Source organism: Camponotus vicinus, unplaced genomic scaffold, assembly GCF_025532165.1.
Source record: "Camponotus vicinus isolate PSW18456_S1 unplaced genomic scaffold, iyCamVici1.0 SCAF_9, whole genome shotgun sequence".
Lineage (NCBI taxonomy): Eukaryota > Metazoa > Arthropoda > Insecta > Hymenoptera > Formicidae > Camponotus > Camponotus vicinus.
Window position 1 is genome coordinate 8,344,975 of NW_028141981.1, and position 27,946 is coordinate 8,372,920.

Genomic DNA, 27,946 nt, shown 5'->3' on the forward strand with positions numbered 1-27,946 from the left:
TGTCCTAGTTATACTGCGGACAATTGCAAATCGTTATCAATGCTGAATTTAACATGGCTGGCGTTTATATCTTTTAGCAATATGTGGAATTTCAAGGACCAACTCGATGATATATTTGAAATAAATACATACATTTAGCATGACATAAAAGTCGGATTCAAAAAATTGTTGTAAAAGTTTAAATATTTTAATTCTTCAACATTTTTGCGAATTCAATCATTTTGTGAAAACTGATTTTGAGAATGTCCTGAAGTTATGACATTTATGATATTTATGATATTAGTTTAATGAAAAACATTTTTAAAATAATTAATTAAATTTACATTTTAAATAACTCCTCTATTTAATTTAAATAATTTAAAAATATAAACATAAATATTTATATGTAAAATGAAATAAAATAAATATAGATATTAATAAATATAATATGCTACTTAAACGTTCTTAATTTATTTTCGATAAATAATTATTATAAATATAGGAATTATTTTTGATCGATAAATAAATATTAAAATATTAAATTTATAAAAACTATTATTAAAATAATATAAAAAACACATGTTATAAATAGAAAATATATTATTAATTTAAATATACTATTAGTTACATTTATTTTGTATTATTATCACATTGTAGATAAAAATATTAAGCATAAAAAAAAATTTACAATCCTAATAAAATTAAATAATAGGAATGAAACGTGTAATAAAAAAATTTATATTAATACATAAAATATTTTACAAGTATAATAAATTTAAAAATATAAATCCATTTAAATGTATATAGCATAAATTATAATAGAGTATAATTTAATTTTTTTAATTAATATAAAAATTATTAAAATAACAATATATAAAAATTTTATTATATATTATATATGAATTGTATCTAAATTATAAATTTTATTAATTAATTTGATTTTTTCTATATGTTATATATAGAGAATTTCAATTTAATACTTAATATAATAATATAATGATACAATTTAATATAATAATACTGTTTATTTTCACAATATCAAATAATCAATATTAATAGTGATAAGCCTAAGATTTTTTACAAACTTTTAAAAACTAAATAATAAATTATACAATTGTAACATAAAACTCTATTTTAATAATTTTGAAATATTAGAAGTATTATTAAAAATATTTAATTTAATAAAATTATTAATTTAAATATTAAAATAATTAATATAAATACCTAAAAATTTTTTCCATTCTATCTCTTCGATTTAACATCGAAAAAATTGAATTAATGAAAATTAGATCAGATCTAGAATTTTCGTCAAGAAAGTTATTCGCATTTTGAAATTTTTGTTAAAAATAAAATTTGCATTGAATCAAATAATTCTGGCATGTCATGTATATATTAAACAATAGTAATAATAACACATGCAAATGGAACAGGAATCCCGAGCGGTTGCGGGAATTCTCCGCCACAAGGGAAAACGGTTTGCGGGGGTGGTTTCCGCTTGTTTAACCTTGCCGGATTAATTTGACCGTTGTCGATGAATCGACTCTTTTCACCTTCTCTCTCTTTTTTTCACTCGTTCGCGAAGATGCGCACCGGGATTCGCGGCCTTGATTTATGCCAAAATCGGCGCCGTTTATTATCAGTCTCTCCCCTTTCCCCTTCGACTGCCCAAACCATTTCTGGCACTGCTGAATGTGTGCATGCGTGAAATTGGAAACGCAGACAAGCGTCCATGCAAATTTAACCCGTCCGTCTATCCGCCATTCGACTCTCTGGCCGACAAAGAAGGGAGTTCCGTATCCACTATCCTTCTCTCCGTTTCTGCTATTCCTTGTTCTACCGTTAGCAGTCTGTGTCTCGTCGACGAATTCTCAGGGGATGGAGGGAAGGAAGCATCGTATAGAAAGTCCGATATGGGATGTTTTGGGCAATGTTGGCTATATTTACAATTAGTATGAAAACAGGAAGAGAGTGATCCTTATGGATATATAAAATGTACAATATTTTTTAAAATAAATTAAATTGAATAAAAATTGTTAAAAATGAATTTTATATATTTTATATATTACATATTTATTATTTATTTGCTCTTTTTATAAACATATCTCTATTTTGTATAAAATCTCTACTATATAAAATATAAATTGTATATTCAAAATACAATAATATCCATCGCACCCGCGTACATGCACGTACACATGCACATACACGCGTGCATGTCGCATATCAATATTTCTTTTATAAATTTATTAATATTTATTAATTGCAATTTATTTAATATAAGATGTTTCAAAACTCGGATTTTTCAATTAATTTCGATTTATCTCAATTAATCTTTTTGATAAATTTTTCTTTATTTTATTATTGAAGATTTTATTTTAAATATTTAAAAAGTATATAAATAATAATAAATGATAATGTATTGTTTCCTTCATTATATTTTTTATTTTTGATATTGTTTATATCTTGGTAAGTTTGAAACTAAATTTTTTTTAAATTTAATATCTGATTAAAATTAATTCAAGAATTTGATTTTAACATATAATTTTAATTTTGAGATTTAGTTTGTTCAAGAAATTTTTCGCGATTCTCATTAAGAAATTATAGGTTTTATAATATTTTCATTGAAGAAAAATTAATTAAAAATATGTAATATAAAAATCATTCAATATATACTATATATAACATTCTATATTTATTTTATTATTTTTTATTTCTATTGTATAATGAAATCTCAATATATCATACGAGCAATGAGTAGCAATGGAAATAATTTATAGATTCGCCTAAAGCGCAATATCCTGCAGAGCAGAATAATGCGTTATATAGTAGTGCGCTGTCAATTGCTAAATGTAGCAAAGTCATATAATGGATGCAAATCTTGCCCTCAATAACAGAGCTTAATTAATTTCAATGATGTAATTGTTGATTGCGTAATCTCAAATTGTTCGAATAATTTACTTATATTCACTACAAGGAAAACCTCATCATTTTGCTTCGTGAAAAGAAACTTTCAGAACTATTTAATCTTGAAAAAAAAATTCGTAAATTATAATTTTACTATTTAAATTTACTATTATAAAATACTATTTAAATTATAATTTTATTATTTTTAAATTGTTCACTGTGTGAGAAACTTTTAATTTTATTTATCAATTTTTTAAGCATGAAATGATGTTCTAAAATAAAATAAAGTCTTTTTATATGATGTCATCTTTTCGAGAGCAAAGATATATTTCTATATGATAATTCTGTATTCAGTACTGTGTATGTGCATATATTTAAGTATATATAATTAGTGCATATAAATTAAGTTTTTAGATATATTTTAAATATAAAATCTTTCTAAAAAGAATATACCTATACGTATCAATTTGTATTTATATTTTACTAATATTTAGAGAATTAACTTTTCCAAGTTAAGAAAATTATTATTCTTTTTGAATCATATAATTGATACTTATTAAATCTTTATAATTTTTCGATAATTATTAAATAAATAATTTTTTTTCTTGAATGTAATTTTTGGATAAATGTTGATATTATTATTATTGGAAAATAGTTTGGTTTAACAATTATTTTTGTTGTGATTTCAAATCTAATTGTATAAGGTTATGTAAATTATTATTTAAGATGAGTGTAAATGATAGTTTGATAGTTTTAATTTTTATAATTTTTTAATATTAAATAGAAGTCTTATTTTTAACGACTTATGATAATTATTAACTTTATTATTAGTAAATGTTTTAGTACATACTTAGACCATGAATATTACGTTGGATTTTAAATAAATAATTTTATTATAACAAACCGATTTAAATTACTATTTTAAATGAGTGGTTTTAGTAGGAATAATTTGGTCTATTCGATAAATAATGTATCTCTGAATCCACAATTAAGTTTTGATCAATTCACTGATAAAATAGAAGTGAACTCATTTTAAACCTTTTATGCTTGGATCCTTTCTAACTACTTTTGTTACTGGTATAAATAACGGTAATATATCGAAAGTTATTTTTTTCTCTTCTTTTATTTCGAGTTATATTATATCTGGATTTAATTTTATTTATAGATTGAAGTTCCTGTTTTATAGAAATAATTTAATGTATCTGTTATCATATTTGTGCTCTGACTAATTTCTAGATGATTAGTACTTTTGGGTGTTGCATTTAATCGCTCTTGTTGGATTGAATATTCGATACTAATTAATTAGTCACTGTCACTTACCACTAGTGCGTTCGTCATTTACAAACCTAGCTTCCCCTGCCGCCCACATTTCCATGTTTGAAATTAGTTTCATGAATTAGCAAAATTTTTATCAAATGTGCAAATTTAATTTTTCTCTTGTACAACTGTTTTTTAATAATAAAATTACACTTATTTTTTTGAAGCTCGAGAATTTGTAGATGACTTTACGCTCATTCACTTTATTTACACTAAATTTTAAACATATTATTACAGAATATTAGAATATGAAAACTACATATCTCGATACTATATGCACAAAGGTTTAACTGATTCAAGTCGATTCAAATAAACCTGTCGATGTATTTTAATGGGCATACACAAAATACTAATGCGTAAAGAGTGCATCAGCTACAGGTGCCTCAATGGCGTATGAAAGCTTCCTCTATCTTTATTTCTCGTTTTCTGTGTTCTTTCTTTTTCCTCTATTTCTCCTTCACATCTCTGCGCTTCCTACACAGATATTAAAATCAATACGGTATGCGTTTGACTGGTACACCGTATGCACCGCCATTACCGCATACACCGGCTACGTATGTACGATCCACCTCCTCCTACATTTGCCCCCACAATCATCCCGCACCATACCTATTCTCTCTGTAACCCTCCTTTTCTCCACCTCTCTCTCCTTGCGGATGCACGCGAGAACTGCAGCTGTAGCGCCTTGCAGTCGACATGGTTGAGGGGATGAGTCAAAGTGTGAACTGTTAAGAGAGATGAAGGACTTGAAGAATTTGACGTTGAATCAAGAACGGCTTTATAAAATGACGAAGTCCTTGAGAAAATAAATGATCTAATCAATGTATTCTTGAATGTTTTTGTCTTGAATACTCGAGTTTTGGAGTTTTGGAACTCTTAGAATTTTCAGTTTGTTAAGTTTGTACTTTGCACTATTCAGCATGTCTTCAAATTAGCTGAATCATTAAACTTTGTGGTTCTTAGATATGAACTGAAAGAGAATTCGAGAAGTTATATTTTGTTTTGCAGAAAAGGAAAATTTTTTAAATATCAAACTTTTTAAGTCTTATATTTTAAAGATAATTAAATTTTCAAAATATATTCTTAAATTACATTTTTCATTTTCTTTATTTTTTCTTTAAATTATTACAGTTGTAAATCATTGCGTTTTTAATCTCTAAGTTTTTAAATATTTGGTTTTTGGATCATTGGGTTTTTAGATATAGATAGAGGCATAAGTCTAGGTGTGAAGGGGGAGTGTAAAGATGGAACATAATTTCATACCAAGTTAATCAGACACTTAGGAAGTCTCCAGGGAGACACGCAATGTCAAGGAGGGCTGACGAAGAGAGAGGGAGGGGATCGTAATCCGCGACATCAAATACTGGCCAAGACGTGCCGATGTCATGTAACAGCTGCTACTAATCGCCTGTTTAACTAAGCTAATTAGCAGCTTAATTAGTTCAATCGTAATGTTGATAATTATATTTCGATAGTAGCACATGTTTTATATTTTACATATATAGTATATTTAAAGGGAAAAAGTTGAAAAGTATGGCAGTGTATGCGGAGAGTATTAATTAATTACATCCTAAATTTATAGTTGTTAAAAACAAGCTCTTTCTCGTTTATTCCTCCATAGATTGGTTAGATTTTGAGCAACTACGTCATTGAATAATTAACGGTTTTTCTCGTAAGATTAGATAAAGTTTATTAAAGAGTAAGACACACTTTATATATTTATTTATCATAATTAATTATATAAATTCTATATAATGTGTCTTAAAAATTTATTCATTATAACAGTGTATAGTATTTATTATAGCATTTTAATGTCATACAAATTTTTTTATAACAATTAGAATTTATAATATAAATTATAATAAAGAATACAACTAACATTACATATATATATATATATATATATATATATATATATATCAATTACAATTATAGATTATATACAATTACAGAGAAGAAAACGATTATGAAAAGTGTTTTTAGTATATTTGAAATTTTTAACTAATTTTTTTGAAAACGATTAACATCAAAATTGCGAGTTCTTTTTTAAATAATTGTTAGACAGCAAAGTGGGGTCAAGGGTTAAGGATGTCATATAAGTTCATGATGTTGCGTAAATGTAGCTCGCTTTCGTTGAACTTCTGCTGACATCTCGTAAAACTGTAAACACGTTGCCGGTATTGGTTTTATCGCGCATTCGGACAGGATTCACGAGCCGCCATTTAGTCGGAATATTATTTCGTCAGGCCGCTTTCCGGGGCGTGCAGGCGAGTTGAAATTACTCGCGCGAACGTACAGCGCAATTAACAGAGAGGATTTATGTCGAAGCGAGTACTTCGAGACGAAACGTTTTACAGTTGTTAACGTTAAGAATTTGGCAGAGATTAAATGACGTAATAATAAATTGAAAGGTAACTTTTACGGGCACATATTGCCTCGTATTTTAATCCCATTCGATCAGAAATGATAGAATATGAAAAATTGCATCAAAATTGTTTAATAGTACGAAAGGTTAAATAAATAAATATTACAATACAGTAAATGTCAAATTATTTTGCATCTGAGAAATAGAAAAATGCAAAAATTACAATACTTTTGCATACTTTTTTTATCATTTTACTAAATAAAATTATGTATTTAATTAAAAGTGTTTGTTGTTTTGTTTACAGAATCGAGATTTACGGCTAAGGATCGATCTTGAGACGGAGTGCGTGGATCGTGCATGTCCGAAGTCGGCGATTCGCAGGTAAGTTAATTTATCATATATATAAATATATATATATATATATATATATATATATATTTCTATTTACTTTTTGTTGATAACAGTACATACAACTATAACTCGCAATTAATCATGGTACGATAGCATAATCTATTACAGATATTGCACGTATCGCGGTAATATAACGGCAATTAATTGCACGAAATAGAACACGCTCTAATTTGCACGCTTGTACATGTAAAGTATTCGATATAAATTTCAGTTTAAATTTAAATCTTATTTGATATGGTTCTATTATATCGCTTGAATATTACTATAACAATAGAAAATAACAGTAAAGAAGTTGTAAGAAAACTATGCTAATATATATATATATATATATATATATATATATATATATATATATATATAAATTTATAATTGATAATTTACTTTCTCAATGATTTATTAATGTAGCTTAAACAGATGGAACTTTTTCAATCTGATTAATATTGCGTTGTAATGTGGAAATTCATTTATTTAACTCAGTTCACATGAAAAGATTTTTTTCTTTTATTTCCTTCGTGACTTTTCTTTTGCGTGATCAAATATCAATCGAAAAGCAAGCGTTATTAACACAAAATGCAAGATTGCGTGAACGAGAAAAAAAGGAACCTGGCCTTGTCTTAATACCTTGTTAACTTGAGATTGCTGTTCGTCAATTTTAATTATATGCTTTTAACGATGATAAAGTTTCAGTACATTTTCTTGCGGAAAACTTATAGAAATACAGTACTTTGTAGATTATTTCAAAATTTGTGATTTCACTAAAATTGTGAAGTCAATCATCCATCAAACAGTAATAAAGTCTCGGCAAAAAGTGATAACGGATTAAAATTTATAATTGAGCAATACAATTGTAAATAATTGATGATGCAATTATAAATACTTTTATAACGAGAGAGATTGCAATAAAATTACTCAGTAATTTATTAAATGCAAATTTGTGCTTAATCATCATGTAGTTTTCAGAATTTGTTTATCATGAAATTATTGAAGTTACAGAGAGAGCAAGAGAGAGAGAAATATATTAAAAGAGTGTTTGAACATAAATAATGATACATATAGGGTATTCGAATTATGTATGACAAAAAGTCGATATATTTTTTGTCAAATTTAATGTTAGTTTTTGTTAACAAAAATATTAATAAACCTGAATAATTTTTTGGTTATATAAATTTCATTGAAAAAAATTTCCTTTTTTGCGATTTAATATAATGTTTTAGACGCTAAAATGGACAATTTAACATTAACTTTAGACGCTAAAATTAATAATGAAATATTATTTTTTTTTCTTTTTTTGACTCTCTTTTCCTATTTGGGATAAGATTTAATTTACTTTAGAATTTTTATTTGAAGTTTAATTGCTAAGATATATTAAATGTTAGAAGTTAAAAAAATTGAAAAATCATTTTTAACTGCTTTTTTTACGTTAAAAGAAGAAGTTTATTTTAAACTTTGTAAAAAATAGCGCTATATATATATGTTTATTTTTGATAAAAATTCTGGAATATTCTGTATGAACTATTTTCGACTTTTTGACAATATTTCGACGCTCGTCAATCTCTTGGTGAATAAACGATTTCAGCTATTCTGGATTACCATACGTTGGACTTGATATTGCGCGCTTCCGTTGTTTTCCCTTTTCTCATCTTTCTCTGTCTATCTATGTATTGCGATTTGTCGCAACCAAATGCAATTGTCTCTTCATTTCTTCGATAATTGCAAAATCGGTCGAAGTTTCCTAAATCGAAATAACGAAGGGTTCATGAAAAAAATCAGATATTTTATCGCCGATTTCGCAGTAATTTCATGGAATTCAAGTTTTAAAAGTAAATAAAAAGGTTTTTAAGAAAAAAATGCAGAGATATCTCTAGATTATACAATGTTTTTGGATTTCACATATTTATAACTTTACATTGATCTTTATTTTACACATCGTTACTTAATCATATATTTTAAGTAAAAAATAAAATTATTTTATATTCTGTTTTCCCTTATTGTTCATCTTGTTAATTATTTTTTATTCATGTTATATATTATCGACTCAATAAAAGTTAATATTTTATAATATTGAATCAAAAATCCTTAACAGTGAATTTCAAATTGCATGACTACGTTAAATGTACATAATAAAAATATGTTGTATAAATTCGTGGAGCGCCTAATTTGACAATGGCGAGAAGAGAAGTTTACTCGCTAATGTACTCGTTAACACTCGCGCAATTTATTAGGAGCAAATGATCGATCGATCGTAAGCGTGGCGACCGCGCTCCGACGAACAGCGAGCGGCATTTTATCGATCGGTGAGAACGGGAGATTTACGCGTACATGCCAGCCGTGCCTCCAACGAACATATGTCATGTTATTTACGAGCCGGGCATTACTCTCTGCCCGATTTACTATATTTTATGTTACGTGGATGGACTTGCGATTCTTTCGGAATGGTTCGGACGCCGGTCACGTCGCCAAAGTGCGTGCCTGTGCTGCGGCGATCATCGTTGGTCGATACTTAGTTTAATTGCGACAAGCCTTCGTGAGTTCAACTGTTACTTGTCGATTCAAACGATTTATAAATCGGAAAAAGAATTCGAGACAATATTTTGTTCGTAATGTTATATGTCGTATCGTAAACACAATAACGAATAAAAAAGGTTTCGTCTCTGTTGAATTAATCATTTCACTCAAGTGGAGTTTTCTCGCTGTAATATGGTGTATAAAACTATATATAGATAATGTTCTGCAATCTCTCTGGAAAAGATTATCTTAAATGGATTTAATGTTTATAACTCCAATTTTTGAATTTAGATGTTTTAAAACCGATGAGTTTTAAAAGTTTATTTATTATTTATGAAACGAATAATCATGTAACTATCCAAATTAAAAGTGACACAAACTTCTTAAATTTTTAATGTAGAGAGCTGCAAATATGAGTTTATTGACATATTTTTGTGTGATTTTTTTATGTTTTGAAAGTAATCTTTGGTCGTAAGGATCAAACACACTAACTTGTGTTTCCAAACTTCTGAATTCTTAATCTTAATTGATTTTTCAAATTTTTTATAATTCTTACATATTTTTAATTCTACTATCTTTTAGTTCTCAATTTTGAAATATGCTTGTTTTCTTATTTTTAAAAATACGATTTCGGCCTTTGATAATTAATACTCTTAAAAGATTTTTTATAAAAATTGTCGAGAGTACGTATTGAAGCATTCGAATCACCGATCTTGACATTTCTCTTTTGTATGGGAAACATTAAAGATCATTTGATCATGATCTCGATACTTTAAAGTTGAAATGGGAATCTTGAGGTGCTTAATGGTAGCCATTTGAGGTCAGCGTACCAGGAATTTATGTCCTCATATTTCGGCGAAGGTGTCACGTGGTGTGGTGCCTTTCGGCAACGTCACCGGATGCCTTTCAATCAGCTGACGCGCAATTCGGACGCTTGATCCCCCACATTTTTATCCGTTCCGAAAGGTATAATGCATCGTTCCATTTCCACTGCGGAAAATAGCGTCTCGAAGGATTTGGGAAACCGTTTTTTTGAAACTCTATCGTAATACTCCTTTTATTTTCTTTGAAAGTCTTAAGCACTTACATGGTATAATATTATATAGATATTTATATTACATTATTGCCATTCTCGCTTTCTCTCACTTTAATATTGTGTATGTGTTTAAATCTACGGATTATTTTAATTATAATTAAATATAAAATAGGCAAAAGTTAAATTCACACGTAGTAATGAATAAAATAACTTATTTTCATAAAAACTATAAATTACTTTTATTTTAGACAAATCTATTTATTATAAAATAATTTTGCTAATAATTATTTATCACACATTTTAAATATTTTATAGACATTTATGTGTAAAGTTAGAAAAGATATTATTTATTTAGTCGAAAATTAATAAGTAAATAAATCAATGCACTATAAAAGTCTTATATTATTAAACATTTTCAGCATGAATATGAAAACAATTAATCTTCTTTATTTTGGAATAAAATTTTTTCGCGATATACTTTAAGAATCATATATGTATATCTCAATTTTTATATCAATTTATGCTATTTTTTAATAATGTATGATAAATTCTAAAGAGAATTTTAAGTTTTGTAAAATTTTAATAACTTTTTTTTTATACAGAATGTAAATGTTAAATAATTTTTAGTAATATCTTTTTTTAATGATAAAAAGAATTAAAAACTGTGATCTTTTCTTATATTTTATGTCAAATGAATTCCATGAAGGTTTACAAATCTCTGAAACTACAAGTTCTTTGGTATTTTAGCCGGATGTATTTTCACAGAGTATAAAGTACTCAACAACTTTCTCTAAACAACAGTTTTCCCTGTCCGCGACAAGAACGGATATACAGCCGTTTGAAGTCGCGTTACAGTAAATAACGCTCGGATTGCAAACTAAATAAAAGTATTTTTTGAAGTGGCGGATAAATCGAACGGCTCTACTACTTAAAAGCGCGCGAAAGTTTGGCGCTTTGCGAGAACGCGATTAAAAAGCGATTTCCAATGAAAGGCGAATTGGGGGTGGTGGACAAGGGGTAGGTGAACGACACTATGCGGCGGTGTTTTTATTTCACGGGAAATTTAACTTTAGGACTGGTGAGTCGGGGAGAAATTGCGATGGACAGGGCGAGTTCGGTATTGGATTACGACGGAATGATTGCGCTCTTAATTAAAAGGGGTGGGGACAAAGGGGGAGGGGGCTCGACCCTATTCGTGTTTCCGCTAAAGGGATTAACTTACTAAATCAGAGTTATGGCCTCATTGTCAGTCGCGATCATAAAGCCGATAGATGTTAACAGAAGTTTCTTCGCGTTTGCCTTCGACCTAACTTCCTCGGAATTGATTGATCATCTCGTCAGTTTCCGGTAGTTTATTACTGTTCCTTTTAATGATTGTCTGCGCGCGGATATTTAATGTGTCAGCATTTTATAGTGTCTTCTGTATCTCTCTCTTTCTCTCCCTCTCTCTCTCTCTCTCTCATTCATTATTGCATTTGACAGTTTAAAGTTGCAATTTTAAATATATTTAAATTTGTAAAAAAAACTTATGATTTAATTATTTTAATGCTATCCACATCTCCATTATATTTAATTATGTATATTTTACGTACGGTTTTTTTATATATATTAAATTTGCACATACGTTTGTACATATCTACATAATTGTGTAGAGTTTAATGGTATGATTTTAGTAAAAATTATAACAGTTTTATATCTTAAATATTTAGCTACTATAGCTGATATTGCTGGCGAGTTATGGTTTTATTAATGTTCGTATTTATATTCATCTCCCGTGAGACGCAGCTCATATAACGTGCAATGATGGAACGCGCTGCCCTTCTTCATCTTCGTTTTAATGAAAAGCGTATGAGTCGCGCCCTGCAACTTTCAGCGTCGCGTCATGACTCATCCCCTTCAGAAACGATTTGCTAATCTCATAAGTACTTCACGTAACGAAGAATTGAATATGCGGTAATTAATCCTGACGCTGCCAACAGCCGCAATGGTGTATACAGTTCTTCATTTATGTATCATATATGTATGACACATAAACGTATCCTTTTTTGTTAAAATATATACCCTCCGCTCTGCGCGGACTAAAACGAGAACTTTTTAATTTGCAACTTTATACCTTGGCAATTATCTTCCAAATAAAAATTTTATTAAAGTAAAATTTTCTCTAAAAGTAGGTGAAAAGTAAGATTTTTTTCTTTATTTATATTCTCTCTCTCTCTCTCTTTCCCTCTCTCTTAAAGCTCTTTATTCGCTAAAACAATAGATTTATAGTTTGGAAACTTTTGATACCATGACATTGAAACAGTCAAAAAATTCTGTTTTTAATATATTAGTAAGAAAATATGAGTACTATGAATATTCTAATATAATACAAGTTATAAGCTTTATTTTACTTTGTATATTTGCCACGTATTTATTATTAAATATTACAATTATGCTTTTTTAGTGTTTGTTTGTATTGATTATGTTAGATTTTCTCTGTATTAGACTATTAAATGATATACGTTTGATTAAGAATTAACATTTAATTTAATTTACTTTGACTTATACTATTATATTTTATATCATTAAAATATTAAATTATATTATATAAAAAATTACATTATATATAAATATTAAAATATTAAAACTATGCTTTTTCCAAGCTGTTCGAATACGTCGTTACGTTAAAAAAATTCTAAAAGTATAAGTACTGCTATAAAGGGAAGGAGGGACGAATAGAGCTGAAAAGATAACAGGGATACAAAAAATGCAAATTTTTAATGAGATAAAATGACGCGATGTGGAAGAAAGGGAGAAAAGAAAAATCCAACGCGTAATTCAGGTGAATCTTGTTTAAACCTTACTTCCTTCGGGTATGTCTCACCCGTTGCCGTTAGTTGAGCAGAATTCCCCTTGGGATGCGAGTGAGCTAGCCGAGGGATCGATTGAAGTCTTGATTCGAGAATCCAATCGGTACAAATAAACGAGAAATTGACCCTTTATCACATTGTGTGTGTGTCAAATACAATATAAGATTACTTTTTGTTGTAAAATATGATAGATATTATTTGCGGATATGCTGCATACAAAACAAATATATTTTAAATCTTAGAATAAATATAAATGAATCTAATCTAATTAAATTAAATAAAATTTTATTGTTTTTTATTACATATAATAATATATTATAATAATTTCATTATTATTATTATTATTTTTCTGTTGAAAGAGAAGATGAAAAAATTTACAAAACTCGACTGTATTTTTCATTCCATACACGATATTATCTATCGCGATTTATTTATAAAGGTTATAAGCACATGTCTGAATTTGTTAGAATATTCCGCTCGCATCCTGCCATAAATATTTAATAATGCCTTATCGAGGTAAAAAATCTCAGACACTTATGATTCGTAAAATTCGCGAATACTTTCTTCGTGAGTAAATAATTCTGTATCGGCTGCGGCGGTCGCGATGTAAACTTTATGTTCTTCCCTCGACGGCCATGTTGTCGGACACGTAAAATCCGCTGCTTTGTGTTCCTTTGCTATATCAGGATTTTCGCAGGAAATAAGGAAACGAAATTCGCATTGTTTATATATTTTATGTCCTTTGATGAAGCTCATTATCTTAAATAATTTCCAAAATCATACTAATTGATTAATTCAGTATTCAATAAAATCAATTCAATATTCGATCAAAGTAACAAAAAATAATAAAAAAATAACAACTTTCTTACTTAAGCTACCACCTTCCGACCTAAGCTCTTTGTGATTTATAGGAATTATGATATATAATAAACATTTTATTAATTCTTTTTATGTATTTAAAAAGACATAATAACATTGAGACAATTCATTTATAGAGTTTACTATGTGAAAACATGAATGTGTAAATTAGCTGTTTAAGATTAATAAGGATAACTGAAATAAGTGTTATCTGAAAAGAATTGATTTCATAGAGATGAATGTAACTTAACCAATGAGATTATAGTATATATATTGAATTTATGTTGAAATTATGCGTCACAAAGCTTTTGTGAACTTGATTTGTTTGCAACTTTTGGCGCGATCGACGGTAACGGCGTTTGAACAAACAACAAAGTACGCACGTTGTAACAGTGAAACTTTCGAGTTAATATGACGCGCCGCTAATTTGTTAACAACAAACGGGTAATGCGTAATAAATTTTCCCTTGTTATTTACTAGATGAGTAAAGCTGCTGCTTGTAATTAACTTTAATTAATTTTATTTAGCATGTTTAACTAATTTTAAGTAACTGCGTACAACTGTTTGCAAGTGTAATTTGCAATATTTGCAAAAGCGATCGAACAAGATGGTAGTAAACGTTCCATCGACTATATAATCGAAATATAAAATTTAACCAAACCATGCAATATTTACATTAAAATTTATTTCGAATTGTATTTATATTAATATTTTATTATTTTTTTTAAATATACATTTCTCTTATTATTGTTTGCCATTTTTGTTATTACCTTTTTTGATTGAAATTTGAGTTATAAATAATCCAATTTAAGTTACAAATGCATACGATGTAATTACACATTTAAAACTATTTGTCGGAATCTGCTTTATTTAATTATCATATTGTTTTGTTTTCATTATATATAAATAATTATATCATTATGATTTTAATTGCCATGTTAATATTTCTATTGTTCTATCGATTGCAATTTAAATCATAAGTAATACGTATTTAAGTCATAAGTAATACTGCATTGCGTGGCATCATATATTTGCCGCGATAAGTCTCTTTTCAACAATAGGAATATTATTGCGCGGCAGATAATTACGAGGAATAATGGGGTAGCGCCTTCATGGTACATTTATTAGATTAAGATCTGGCCTCTCTGCAGCCGCGCCCAAGAAATTATGGTAGGGATCAAGCTACCGATTATTAAACGAATAGTTTTGGAACACCCAGTATATAACTTTACAGCGCGCATTTTCTCAAATGTCCGTAATTTCATTGTTATTAGGAATAAAAAGCACAAATAAAAATAAAAATGCAATTATTTTATGTAATGTGCCTGTAGTCTTTATATAACTTAAAAATTATTTCATTATGCGTATGAAAAATTCTATTTTTATTGATGAATTTATTTTGAGAAAAAAAATATATGAATACACAACTTCTATTTTGTTATTTTGATTATTACTGTTATTAGTAACGCAATATGCTTTTTTATTGCATATTAAATCGAATAATTATTATTATATATTCATTTTCGTCATAATTAATTAATAATTAACATGTAACGATATAATGAATAATTAATTACTATCATTTATATAATGATATATGAATAATTTTAAAATGCATAATTACGCTTTTTGAATGAGATGCATGAAAATCAATTTTTCTCATTTTTCACGTACGTATTGTTCGTAATTATTTGAAAATCTTCTTAGACCTAAAAGAGATTTCTCAGCGAGCTACGAAGATAATCGTACTCGATAAGCTTGCAGCTTTTGCTCGTGGTTCTAGAAGTTGGAATTATCGCGCAACGATTTGGCATCCAGCGAGAAAATTAGAAAGAAAAGCGCACTTTTCCCTTGAAATTCCATTATTTCCGTCGTGGATTAAAACTTTGTCGCTTACGTGCAAATTTTTATTCGCACGAGCTCGAATTTGCTCTTTAAAAATTTCTAATCGATATATATGCACTAATCAACGTAGTTTATAAAATAAAATCAATACTTTAGGATCTGTGTAGAGAAAGAGTGTAATTTTGTAGAGAATGAGTCTGTAATTTTTTTATAAATTTATCCAGAGAATTGGTGAAAAATTGATGCATATCACTATTTATTGTGTGATTGAAGATTGATTTTTGGTATTAAAAATATAGACTAATAATTTTTTTGAACTACGAACCATAGGATGAAAAGTTTCTTATGAATAAGTTTTTTCTTATGATTAAGTTTCAGAGTTACAAATAAATAATAGAACATACTTTTTATCGTTTAATTTCAAATAAAGTTTAACAGCATTCTTGAAATCTTTAATAGAACTTGAAAAGTTACGAGAAAGGATGACATCAGTAAAGGATGACATTTCTTCCGTATATTTTTATTAAAGAAGATTAATTCTATTTGATTTGTTTCAATTTCAAAGATTTGTTTAAAATGTTATTCTTAAAATATTGTCTGCCCGTACTTATCTCGTCACATAAAAAAATTATATATTTTAGACAAAAAACATATATTTTATATGTTATATTATATATTATAGACAAAAAAACTCTTTAATTTCGAAGTTTTTCGACAAAAAGAAGTTATTTGAGACTTTATAACTGTTATTATATTTTGAAATATTAAATTGTAATGCTACGTTGTAGTGATAAATTCAACGTCTACAAAGTGTTAAATTAACCAACTTATTTCGAATAAGATTTCTTACTGACAAAATTCACGATATGCCAGAAGTATCTTTCGTACATGGTCGTTTTCACACATACATATAAAAAAAGAAATTTAATTTAATTATTTTATTATTTTACATTATATTATATAGTTAAAATTAATAATGCATTAATGTTTTTATGCAAAAGAAAGAATCTCTCTCAGATTATATATTTAAATAAATGCGTGTGCACATATACATATAAATGTATATTAAGATTTATGTAAGATGAATGTTGATTGCAGATAAACCACATATAATTATACATGTGTCTAAAATGAATATGTATAAAAATATATGTAAAGATAAAGAGTTCTTTTATTTATTTTACGATTTAAATTTATGTCGCCTTGCATAGCAATCATGCGATTGTTACAATGATTTATATTGTACTGTAAGGATTGAATTGGAAAACATATGTAGATTACATTTAAACTTCGCTGTATCCTAGTCATGTTTTTCTGACAGTTTACCGCGTGCAGAAGGATTAAAAACGAATATCCGGGCGTGATTTGTTATTCTGTTTTACTGTTACTTTTTCTCCTACATTTTGACGTTATGTCATGAAAATGCAAATATTATTGCGTTGTGGAAATCTAAACTTTATTCTCTTTGAATGAACGAACCACTCATCGAGAATTAGTCGACTGGAAGGAGGAAGATAAATGTAAGATTCGCATGTGATGGTTTGGAAACGTTTATTACGTGACAGCGTGATATATTAGTCGACTCGTAGAGAAGATACTAATAAGGCGCAAATTTAGTCTCTAATGAATCTTTTGTTGATACATTATAACAAAATAATTATACGTATTTCCGAATTATTTATTTAATAATTAAAAAATATTATAAAACGCAACAAGAAAAATATCTACGTATATAAACAGAAATAGTATACGATATATTCTAACAATAAACTTAAATTATTAAAATAAATATAATAGTTTTATTGTTACGATTTATAGGATTTTTTGATGTTTCGATTCCTCAATTACTCAATTTTTTATTTCCCAATCTTTCAATCGACATCTAAGTATTCGTGAAAGAGCGAGGAGTGATGTAAGGGTTTCTTCTTATCGTCAGTTAAATATATTGGCTTCCGGTTCGCGTTACGTGCAATCCGAGAGCTCATATAGTAGGCGTGTCGCGTAATTAAGCCGCTAGAGATTTGCATACGATCCGCCTTGTAAACGCGCGTGAAGAAGAACCATCCCACCTCCCAAATATAGGTGGAAGGATTGCTTGAGGCTTGCCCTCCGGTCTGGCGAGAGCTTTCTGACGCAAATAGATACTGCTTTTTGCATGCGTCTTATCCAAACGCGATCTAAGACGCCCGTGTCTGAATTGCAAATACCTGAAATTGAAGAAATCCATTTTATCATCAGCAATAGAAAAGAAGCAAAATTACGTTAAAATAAAAACGGAAGAATATGCACAGAATTTGGATAAAAATGAGTAAAATAAATAATAAGATATTCTGTCAAAGTATTTTTTGTACCATTTAATAATATTTCTAATTTTTATTTTACCAGAATAAATCGAAAATGTTTACGATCTGAGATGTTTCTGCGTTGCCATAAAAATAAATACAATTGTAACATGAATCGTCGATGCGATTGCATACGCATTGCATTTAATATTTCGCGGGAAACTCGATAGCTCGTTGCACCCGCGATTGCAATCTCGCGGTTCGATTAAAATGGACGCGTAATCTTTTTATCAAAATCGCGAATCTCTTTCTCTCTTTCCTTTTTCCTCTCACTTTGTAATTCCACACGGTATTACACTTGCTTTATGACGGTCGAAAATATCAACGCGTTTACAAATATGAAGCTGCTTGTCGAGGCGAGAATTGACTAACGTAACTCAAACTAAACTCTCGTTTTGTGCAATCACAATATTTAGTACGTACAAAATGAAATTGGGCAATATTATTTGGCCAAAATGTGTTTGTAGATTATTTCATTTAATTAACATTGATTAATACATTGATATTAAAAAAAATTTATAATATTTTAATCTTTTCCTTTAATTTCAACGCCAAGAATAATTTTAAAACGAGAAATAATAGTGTGTGTTTCAAGTAAATTATAATGCGAGTTATACATACACATTAGTTTATTTAATAATTTAATTTTTTATATGCGAATTCTAGTTTTATGGAAGTTATTTCTCTTACACAAAATATTTTATATTGTAAAACAAGTACACACATGTTTATTCACGATAAATTGTATTTTATACATTTGAGCATGATTTTTGTAATTGTGTAATATTGCATTTATCATATATTATTTTATTATAATTTTAATTATAGCTACACACACACACACACACACACACACACACACACACACATATATATATATATATATATATATATATATATATATATATATATATATATATATATATATATATGCACATTGTACGACAGTTTTAATAACTTTGTAGTGAAACAACAATGCGTTGCAAGAGAACTTTAGATATAACAAAAAATAAAATGTTTTCACAGAAAATAAAAACGATTTTATTGCTTAAAATCTAATTTGTGAAAATGATATTTTTGATAAAAAAAATATCAATAAAATACCTATACATCAAAAATTATATAGCATTAAACAATTATATATAACACTAGTTGTAATTATCTGAATGATGTAATGTTATATACGTAAGTCGAGTATTATTTAAATCGAATATTGAAAGATGTCGATCGTCAATGTATATTGCAATGTTACATCACTATGAGTTTTTCGTGTTTCGTCTTCATCGACTAAAGTGCACCGCACTTTATTTTATCTGGCGCCATATACTGCCGACTTATGGACATGTAATGCAAGACAACCCTCCGATCTCTCACTAAAAACGCGCTGTAAAGCCGCGTAAAAACTCACTCCATAATGGCATCGATACGCCAAGTGTATCGCGATGAAAGTGCACTCGTGTGATATAAGTGCCTACCGCGCAACGCGTTTATTTTTTTAATAATGCATAGTACATCCTATGTGTAGAGTAATCAATAGAAGTTAGCAGAATAATCGAATTATTCGCATGAATGGCATTATAATCTATAAAAAAATTACAAGAGATAAAAAAATTTGTTTTACGCTTATTTAATTTTGAAATAAATGTTTTATTGTGTGTTTGCGCGCGCTTGTAAAACCTATCATCTCAAACTCATCTAACGCATTTTTCTTCTTTTTTTTTCATCTGTACAAATATCAATCAATTTTATTATTTTTTAAATACTTTTATATATTTTGAAAATAACGATTTATTAAGAAACGTTACAATTAGTTTGGCCATTGATACGCTGTATTACTACGTAAGACTATTTGTTTAGTTATAATAAGGTAGTTATATTTCTAAACATTTATGTAACATTTATTAAAATTTGTAAAATTTTTAAATTATGTAAAATTTTTTAAAATTTGTACGGTGTCGTTTTTTTTGTCAATTAAATTATTTCTTATCATACATTTTTTCAGTAAATTAAAAATAAATTTTTTTTGGTTCAAATTTATCATGTTATGACAAGTTGAAATAATATTTAAACTTAATTTATTAAAAAATTATAGTAAATATAAAATATACTAATATATATGTAAAGCTATCACTTTAGAAAGTAATTAATATTATTAAAAATTAATATTTTTTGTTATAACTACTTTTGTATATTAATCTATATTATATATATATATATATATATATGTGTGTGTGTGTGTGTGTGTGTGTGTGTGTGTGTGTGTGTGTGTGTGTGTGTGTATATATATTTATTTATTACATATTTAACATATTTTTGGTTTAACATTTTTGTTTCAGATTACGGTAAGTGTGCAATACTGGCGATGCGTGACACAATTAATCGAAATCATTCGCGAGAACGAGCGACTCTAAGGTAAAATTAGCTCTCAATTCAGCTTGTGCATAAGTAAGAAGCGGGTAAGTGCCAAGAATATGTTTAATATCTGAGTAATGGACGCTTTTACGAGTTCTTAATGCGTCAAAGTGCGTGCATGATATGGAACGGGAGATCCAGAATTTTATTTACCCCTCAGATACGCCGCGCGTATTTAATTACTCTTCTTGTAATATCTTCTTGTATTATCGTACATTTTTTTGCTTTAATTTTATCATCAATATTTAGCGAAGAATTTTAATTAATATACGATGTTCTACTTTTCACTATAAACATTTAACTATCGGTATTTTAATCATTATTTTGCGTATTTTATTCTTAACATTTCTTCTATTTCTTTTACTGTAAATATTCAATACAAATTTTATATACACACACATATATATTTTTTCTTTCTTTATTTTTTATTTTATTGCGTGTTTATATATACATAGAATAAGTTTTAATTGATAAAATATTTTAATCTAATATTTTAATCTACATAAAAAATAATTAACGAATTATATAGTATTATCGTGTGTTGTTATAATATTATAAGGAAAAAATATAACCAGTACACAAAACGAAAGAACGTATTTTGAACGCGAGTTACGAGCATAGATTGTCATGAGTTAATTTAAAGTCAGTGCTTATTACATACTTCACTGTAATTAACTTGTCTAATTATACGATGCCATCCTTTAGGTTCCGCGATGGCGTGAAGTTTAGCGCACGATGTCGTTAAGAAACTATTCTGTGAATCTTATTTTATACTTTCTTAAAGCAGTCATTTTTATATCAATCTCTTTTTTACTCTTCATGTGCCAAGCTAGGCTATTTGTTTATTTTATAACATAATATTCTTCCTTGTATCTCCTAAATATTTTTTACTTTAAGACTAATGATAAACAACAATTAAAAAATTTCATATAAACTATACAATAATTACAATTTTTACGAATTTAGATATTAATTCCGTTATTGCTATTAGCATAAATAGCGGAAATTGATAAATTTTTTCATAAATATTAAATAAATCCGAGATATTCGGGTTTTGTCAGATAACGACTTTCCGGTAAATTAGAATCGATAAACTATCGATATAGCACTTCCGGAATCTGCTAACGATCTTTTTGCCGACGCGAAATGTCCATTGCAAAAACGCAATCGCCATAGCGTTGCATTGAAAGTTTAATTATGCGAACGCGACGAAAAATCATCAAGCAATTGCGACAAAATACTATATGTAACATTGTAATTGAAAACTCATTTAATACTTAGCTATATACTGCAACTTAGTGTAACACGATATAGTAAGACATTGATTCTAATTACTCATGCCCTTTTCTAACTACATCTACATAAATGCATTCCTACAATTATCTACAAGACCTACCTTCTCTCCTATTTTATCGCGGGAATATATAAATATATTAATTTTAATTTTAATTTATTCTGTTCGATGTCTGTGTCATTAAATCTTGTCTAGATAAAATTTCTTCCATGTAAAGAAATAATATAAAAAAATAAATCGTGTTATATTTAAATGATTTATTATCAACCGTTTTTTAAACTATTAAAACTAAAAATTTTTTAAGCTATTATTTTGAAACGATTTACAAAACATAGATGTAAATTAACTCGTGAAAGCTGTCAATATTTCCATTACGTTACGTTAAAATCGGGAAATTTTGTTTCTTCTGACATGCCCGTTTCATTTCTCGTATCTCAGTGATTCTCCGCGCTTAATTTCCCTTCGCGAAATCCGAAAACGACTCGAAATCCACTCGGCGCCCCTTCTGGAACTTAAATCAACATCATCAGACACGGCTAGATCGATGTAATTGCTGGTGCTGCGATTTAATGGTCCACTCTTCAACCTGCCCCCTGCGCTTCTCTCTCTCTCTCTCTCTTACTAGTCTTCTTCTCTTCCTTTCGGGTTTCCTTCTTCGTTTCCGCTTTAACTCGATAAAACCTGCTTTGCAGCTCGCAACGCCGGCCAGCCGGCGCTTCCTCACGAAAATTGAGAGTGCAATTTGTAAGCTACCTTACTCTTCTCTCCCCCCCCTGATATTAACCTCGATCGATGCAGCGGGCCACCCTCTCGCTGTTTCCCCTCGGCGCGTTGCAATGTTTCGCGTTCGGATAATGATGGCATGCCGTCTTCGTGTGGGGATTTCGTGCAGAAAGGGCGGAAGTTCGCGGATTTGTGAAATTTTTAACCAAGCGTTTAGATTACATCGATATATAAGTTGTTTCAAAAAGTAAGATCAGAAATTCTTGGACTTTTAGTGAATGATTATTGATGTCTATCTAACAATAATGTCCTATTTATTTATATCCGACAGTATTGCAATACTTTTATCTCAATATGCTTTTTATTCTATATAGGAGATTATAATTATTAGATAACAATTCAACAAAATATTATTATTTAAATTATATTAATTATATATACATATATTGTGAATAGATTTTTAAATTACTTTTACACGTCAACTTTTACAAAGTCAACAGTATTATTGATCAAATTATTTATTTAAAATATTATTCATTTAAAGTTGAAGAAAAGCATTTGATGTAATCTTGGAAAATTCAATAAAATATATTAGTTATTATTTCAGATATAATATAATCGTTGTATAAAACTGCATTGTATTAAATATGAAATAATGTTCTCATTATATTTATATCATTATTATACAATATAATTTTATAAAACGTCTCTTAAAAACCTGTATAGGAACAAATGACAATTAGTTCGAAGGTTTCTCGGGTAGTTTCGTGCATTTTCGAACGAATATCAATGACACTCGATATACTCGAGCATTCAATTGAACATGGACGAATATGCAGAAATTGACGATGATTGTGTACACCCCTTTCCTTTCGTATAAAATTGCTGGTACAGCAATTGCTGGCGTATTTTTTTATAATTTTATTGACGGACGTTTCCGTTTTTTGTATGTATCTGCCTATATGTAGCGGAAATGTATCATCAATACCTACGTTAGCGAATCTTTCGTTTGTTCGAAATTTTACATTGGTGCGGATTTGACGGATTTGCGTAAAAATTTCAAACAACCCATATCGCTTTTTCTGGCACAATCGGGATTATATCGAGAGATTCTCAACTGATTGTTGGGCTATCGTAGTTGGTGCGATATTTGATAAACAATTGAGCGAGCACTATGTACGCAAAAATGGGGCAATTCTTATTTTGAATAAACTCAAATAAACGCATTTCTGTTGGCAATTTCTTTTGGAAATGATTAATAAATAGAACGCACGAATTAAAGAAAAATAATTATTAATTATATTTAATACAATAAACGTATTTTATATAAAAAAAATAGTAAAATAAAACTAAATTTTGTTATCATTTATTTTTTAACATCAGAAGATTCACAATTATATTTCTAATTATCACAATTATCTTTCTAATTAATTTTAACACCACATTTATTTGTTGATTGTAATCGATTTATTAATTAACTATAACAAATTTAAAAAATTATTACTATTAGTACACTTAATTTTGAAATTTAATCGTTATTATTATTATATATAATTAAGTTTTCAACTCATTTAGCCCAAATATTTTAAATTTAATTACTATTATTATATGATAATTAATTCAATTTGTATCACACTTGTAGTGCACTTTTATTTACTTTCCAGCACACTAGTAAAGTTTATTTCGCGAAATATCGACGTGATTTCGATAACTTATGACCGCTGCTAGTTCCAGTGCCACCACTTCTATGGTGATTGCCTTTTGTTACGGTTGAATAGCGTTCGCAACCCCCACGGGTTTTCTCCGCCTGTAAGCCAGGGAAGCGAGTGACGGGGGTGGGCCTTTCTCTCCCTGCCCAGAGGGACAACTCGTTCCTTCGGGCGATACTGACCGCGGCTGAGCAGGCGGTTACGACTTGCGATATATCAAGCCGAAATCGCCGAGATCGTATTTGTTGATTTCGATAGTTCTCAAATCGACGAAAATTTGAGAGAAAGAAGTTAAAGCTTGACTAGTTGCTTCGCAACAATATTAAATTATAACGTTAGATTAGTTTTTAATATTATCAAAAATCGTTATATTTTAAAATTTTATGGCAACTTTTAAATTTGGAAAGATTTTGTAAAGATTTCCCAGAGAGAGAAGGAAAAAGAAAGAGAAAAGAGGCATTGCTGAAACAAATTAAGAAATATGGTAATGTCTCGACAAGTATATAAAAGACGACTATAATTAAGTTTAGTATTTATATTTATTATTTATCACGAGCATTATATTTTTATTCCAATATTTTTCTGTCAATTACAATTTCGATTAGAATATCTTAAGAATTAATACAATAATGGAAAATTTGACAACACTTTTATACAATATTGATAATTAAAAAAATCAATAATAATAAGTTAATTTTCAATCGTTAAACAGTTGTAATTAAAATTATTAAATATAAGAAGTATATATTATTAGACATTTTCAAAATATCATTATTATAAAAAATACATCAACAGATAAATGTATAAATATATATTAAATTATATAATAACAATATAAATAAAGATATGTTATATAAAGATATTGAAAGAAATAAATATTAATACTGTTTGTGATATCGATATATAATAAAATAGTAAAATTCTTAAAAAATTTTTTTAAAAAAGAGCAGTACATGTTGAATATATTAAAAAATACTTATATATTTGTAAATACAATAAATAAAAATTTTAAAAATAACAAATTGTTAAGCATTATTAAAAATTTAACTAAAACAATGATATCAGGTTAGTACAGTTAATTAAATATTTAATTTATGTGTTATCAATTTATAGTTTATTCTAAATAAATAATTCTTTTAAGAATGCATTAATTTACTATTTTACTGTTAGATAGATTTAATTAAACTGAGTAATTAATAATGATTGATTATCATTGCACATTTTCGCGACTATTTTCACTTTCTTTTAATTTTAATATAATATGTATTGATCTTTTCATGCATAAAACCTTCTTATTACTTAGCAAATAATACATATTATAACATACAGTCGAGACAATGTTGACATAGCTATATTAATTTTATGTTTTTGAACAGTTAAATTTTTAATAATGTTTAATTATGCTTTATTTTTCAAATTTCTCTTTGTAAGAATTCTATTTTTTAGAATCTCCTAATAAATAATAAATATAATACTTTGACTAAAATTTTAATAAAAAGAAAGAAATACTGGAAAAGGAAAAAAATGTTCGATTATAATGTAATTCTAAGCAATTTATTAAAAAGGCTTTCTGAAAAGAGAGTTTAGATGAAATATTCCTAGATATTTATATATAACATTTATGTATGTTTGAAGTATGAAAATTAAAATTTTCCTCAACTTTTTACTCTTATAAGATACATTTAAATTATGCGGTTATTTATTAATGAAGCAAAACTAAAAATAAGTTTGCGGCATGTTTTACAAGTTTATTTTGCGTAGAATATATATGAAAGGAGTAGTATGCGAAAACTCATTTATTTCAATGTATATCACAAGAAGCATATGATTTCTCGTTTTTAAAGGTTACGGTTTCTCGTTTCTCGTTTATAATTTAGTAAAATTGCACAAGAATTCAAATAATTTTAAATTTTTTCAAGTTTTTATTTCTCGATTTGCATCTTTATAATAAAAATTAATGTTGATATTATAAATATCTTTTTTACTGATATAACTACTGATTAATCTTCTATTTTTACCAATTGTGCTTAGTTGAAAATCAAATTATTTCATGAAATATTTTAATTTAAAATTAAAACTATTTTATTTATTCATCAGATTGGTGCTCGGTTAACTTAAGTGGATTGCTTAAGACAAAGTTTCTAAAAAATCATTATTAATTTATAAAAGTATCACTGATCTGATCCCATAAATATCTCACAGATACCTAATAGAGTCAACGGAGTCGCGTGGATATATTTAGAGATAACCTCAATATCACGAGTGCAAATAAAAAAAATATAATCGATAAGATGATATCCTAATTTGAATCCTGAAATTCTTCCTTTATTCTATAACGCGTATATGTCTTGAATATTCACTCTTTACTTAACAAATTATAATTTTACTTAATTATGATTTAATTAATTATATAATTAGAGTTGGCATATTTGATATATTTTATGTTTTTGGACATTACAAATATTTATAACATTATTTTGTATGTATAACTAAAGATTAATCTTTCTACTGATAATTTAATATATATTTTCGTGTAATATATTAGACATTTACGCCCATCTCATGAAACACTTTTTTCATAATTTTATTATTAAATATTTTGCATTAAAATACTAAAGTTTATATTTAAAGCAAAATTAATTCAAATTTAAGCGAAGATTTTGTTATTTATTTCTATAAGGAGTTTAATTCCTTGTTTCAATATTTTATTTTTCGATATTTTTGTTAAAGAAAAATTACATCAAAAAATACATTTACAAACTTGGCTATTTTTGAAACGTTACATATTCCACACGAAATATTGCCTATAAAAAAAGCACAATGTAAATAAAAAAAACATCTATCTCTTTCTCTTTTTTCCTCTAGTGATTATACATTCTTTTTATTTTCTCGTACTTTTATGTATATAAAATTTTTACATTCAACAAAAGAAATTCAATTTAGAATCAATTTATTTTCTTAAATTTACGACATTATATTATGGTATATTAAGCGTTCTTTTTACATAAAAAAATTCAAAATTTTTACTAAATTAATATTAAATATTTTATAAAATTAAGATTTTTTTTATCAGATTCAAATTTATATAGAAATCAATGAAGAGCTATGTATTATATTTATATACTTATTTATATTTATATACGCTTCTCCCATTTTATTTAAAGTGTTTATATAAATTGATTATGTATTTTTTCATATATGAAGTATGACATTAAAATAAAAATAACATATGTGTGATTTTCTACACACATGTATATAATACATAATTAACATATGAAAGCATCCAGTTATACGAGCACCGCACATATAAACAACACGTACACAACTCACATGGATGTATAATTTAAAAATCTAGAACATACTGTTTTTAATCATGTAAAAGAACTAGAACAGGATT

At 27.5% G+C, this 27,946-nt stretch overlaps 1 protein-coding gene across 3 annotated transcripts in view; it reads left to right on the forward strand.

The window, feature by feature from the left end:
* Window positions 1–27,946, forward strand: part of LOC145977348 (uncharacterized) — a 169,303-nt gene that overhangs the window by 31,220 nt on the left and 110,137 nt on the right. For all 3 annotated transcript variants that reach the window (XM_083109258.1, XM_083109257.1, XM_083109259.1), the window contains one exon: window positions 6,870–6,946. In XM_083109258.1, the coding sequence (XP_082965384.1) occupies window positions 6,923–6,946 (24 nt within the window). In that variant the 5' untranslated portion in view covers window positions 6,870–6,922. The remainder of the gene's footprint in view (window positions 1–6,869; window positions 6,947–27,946) is intronic.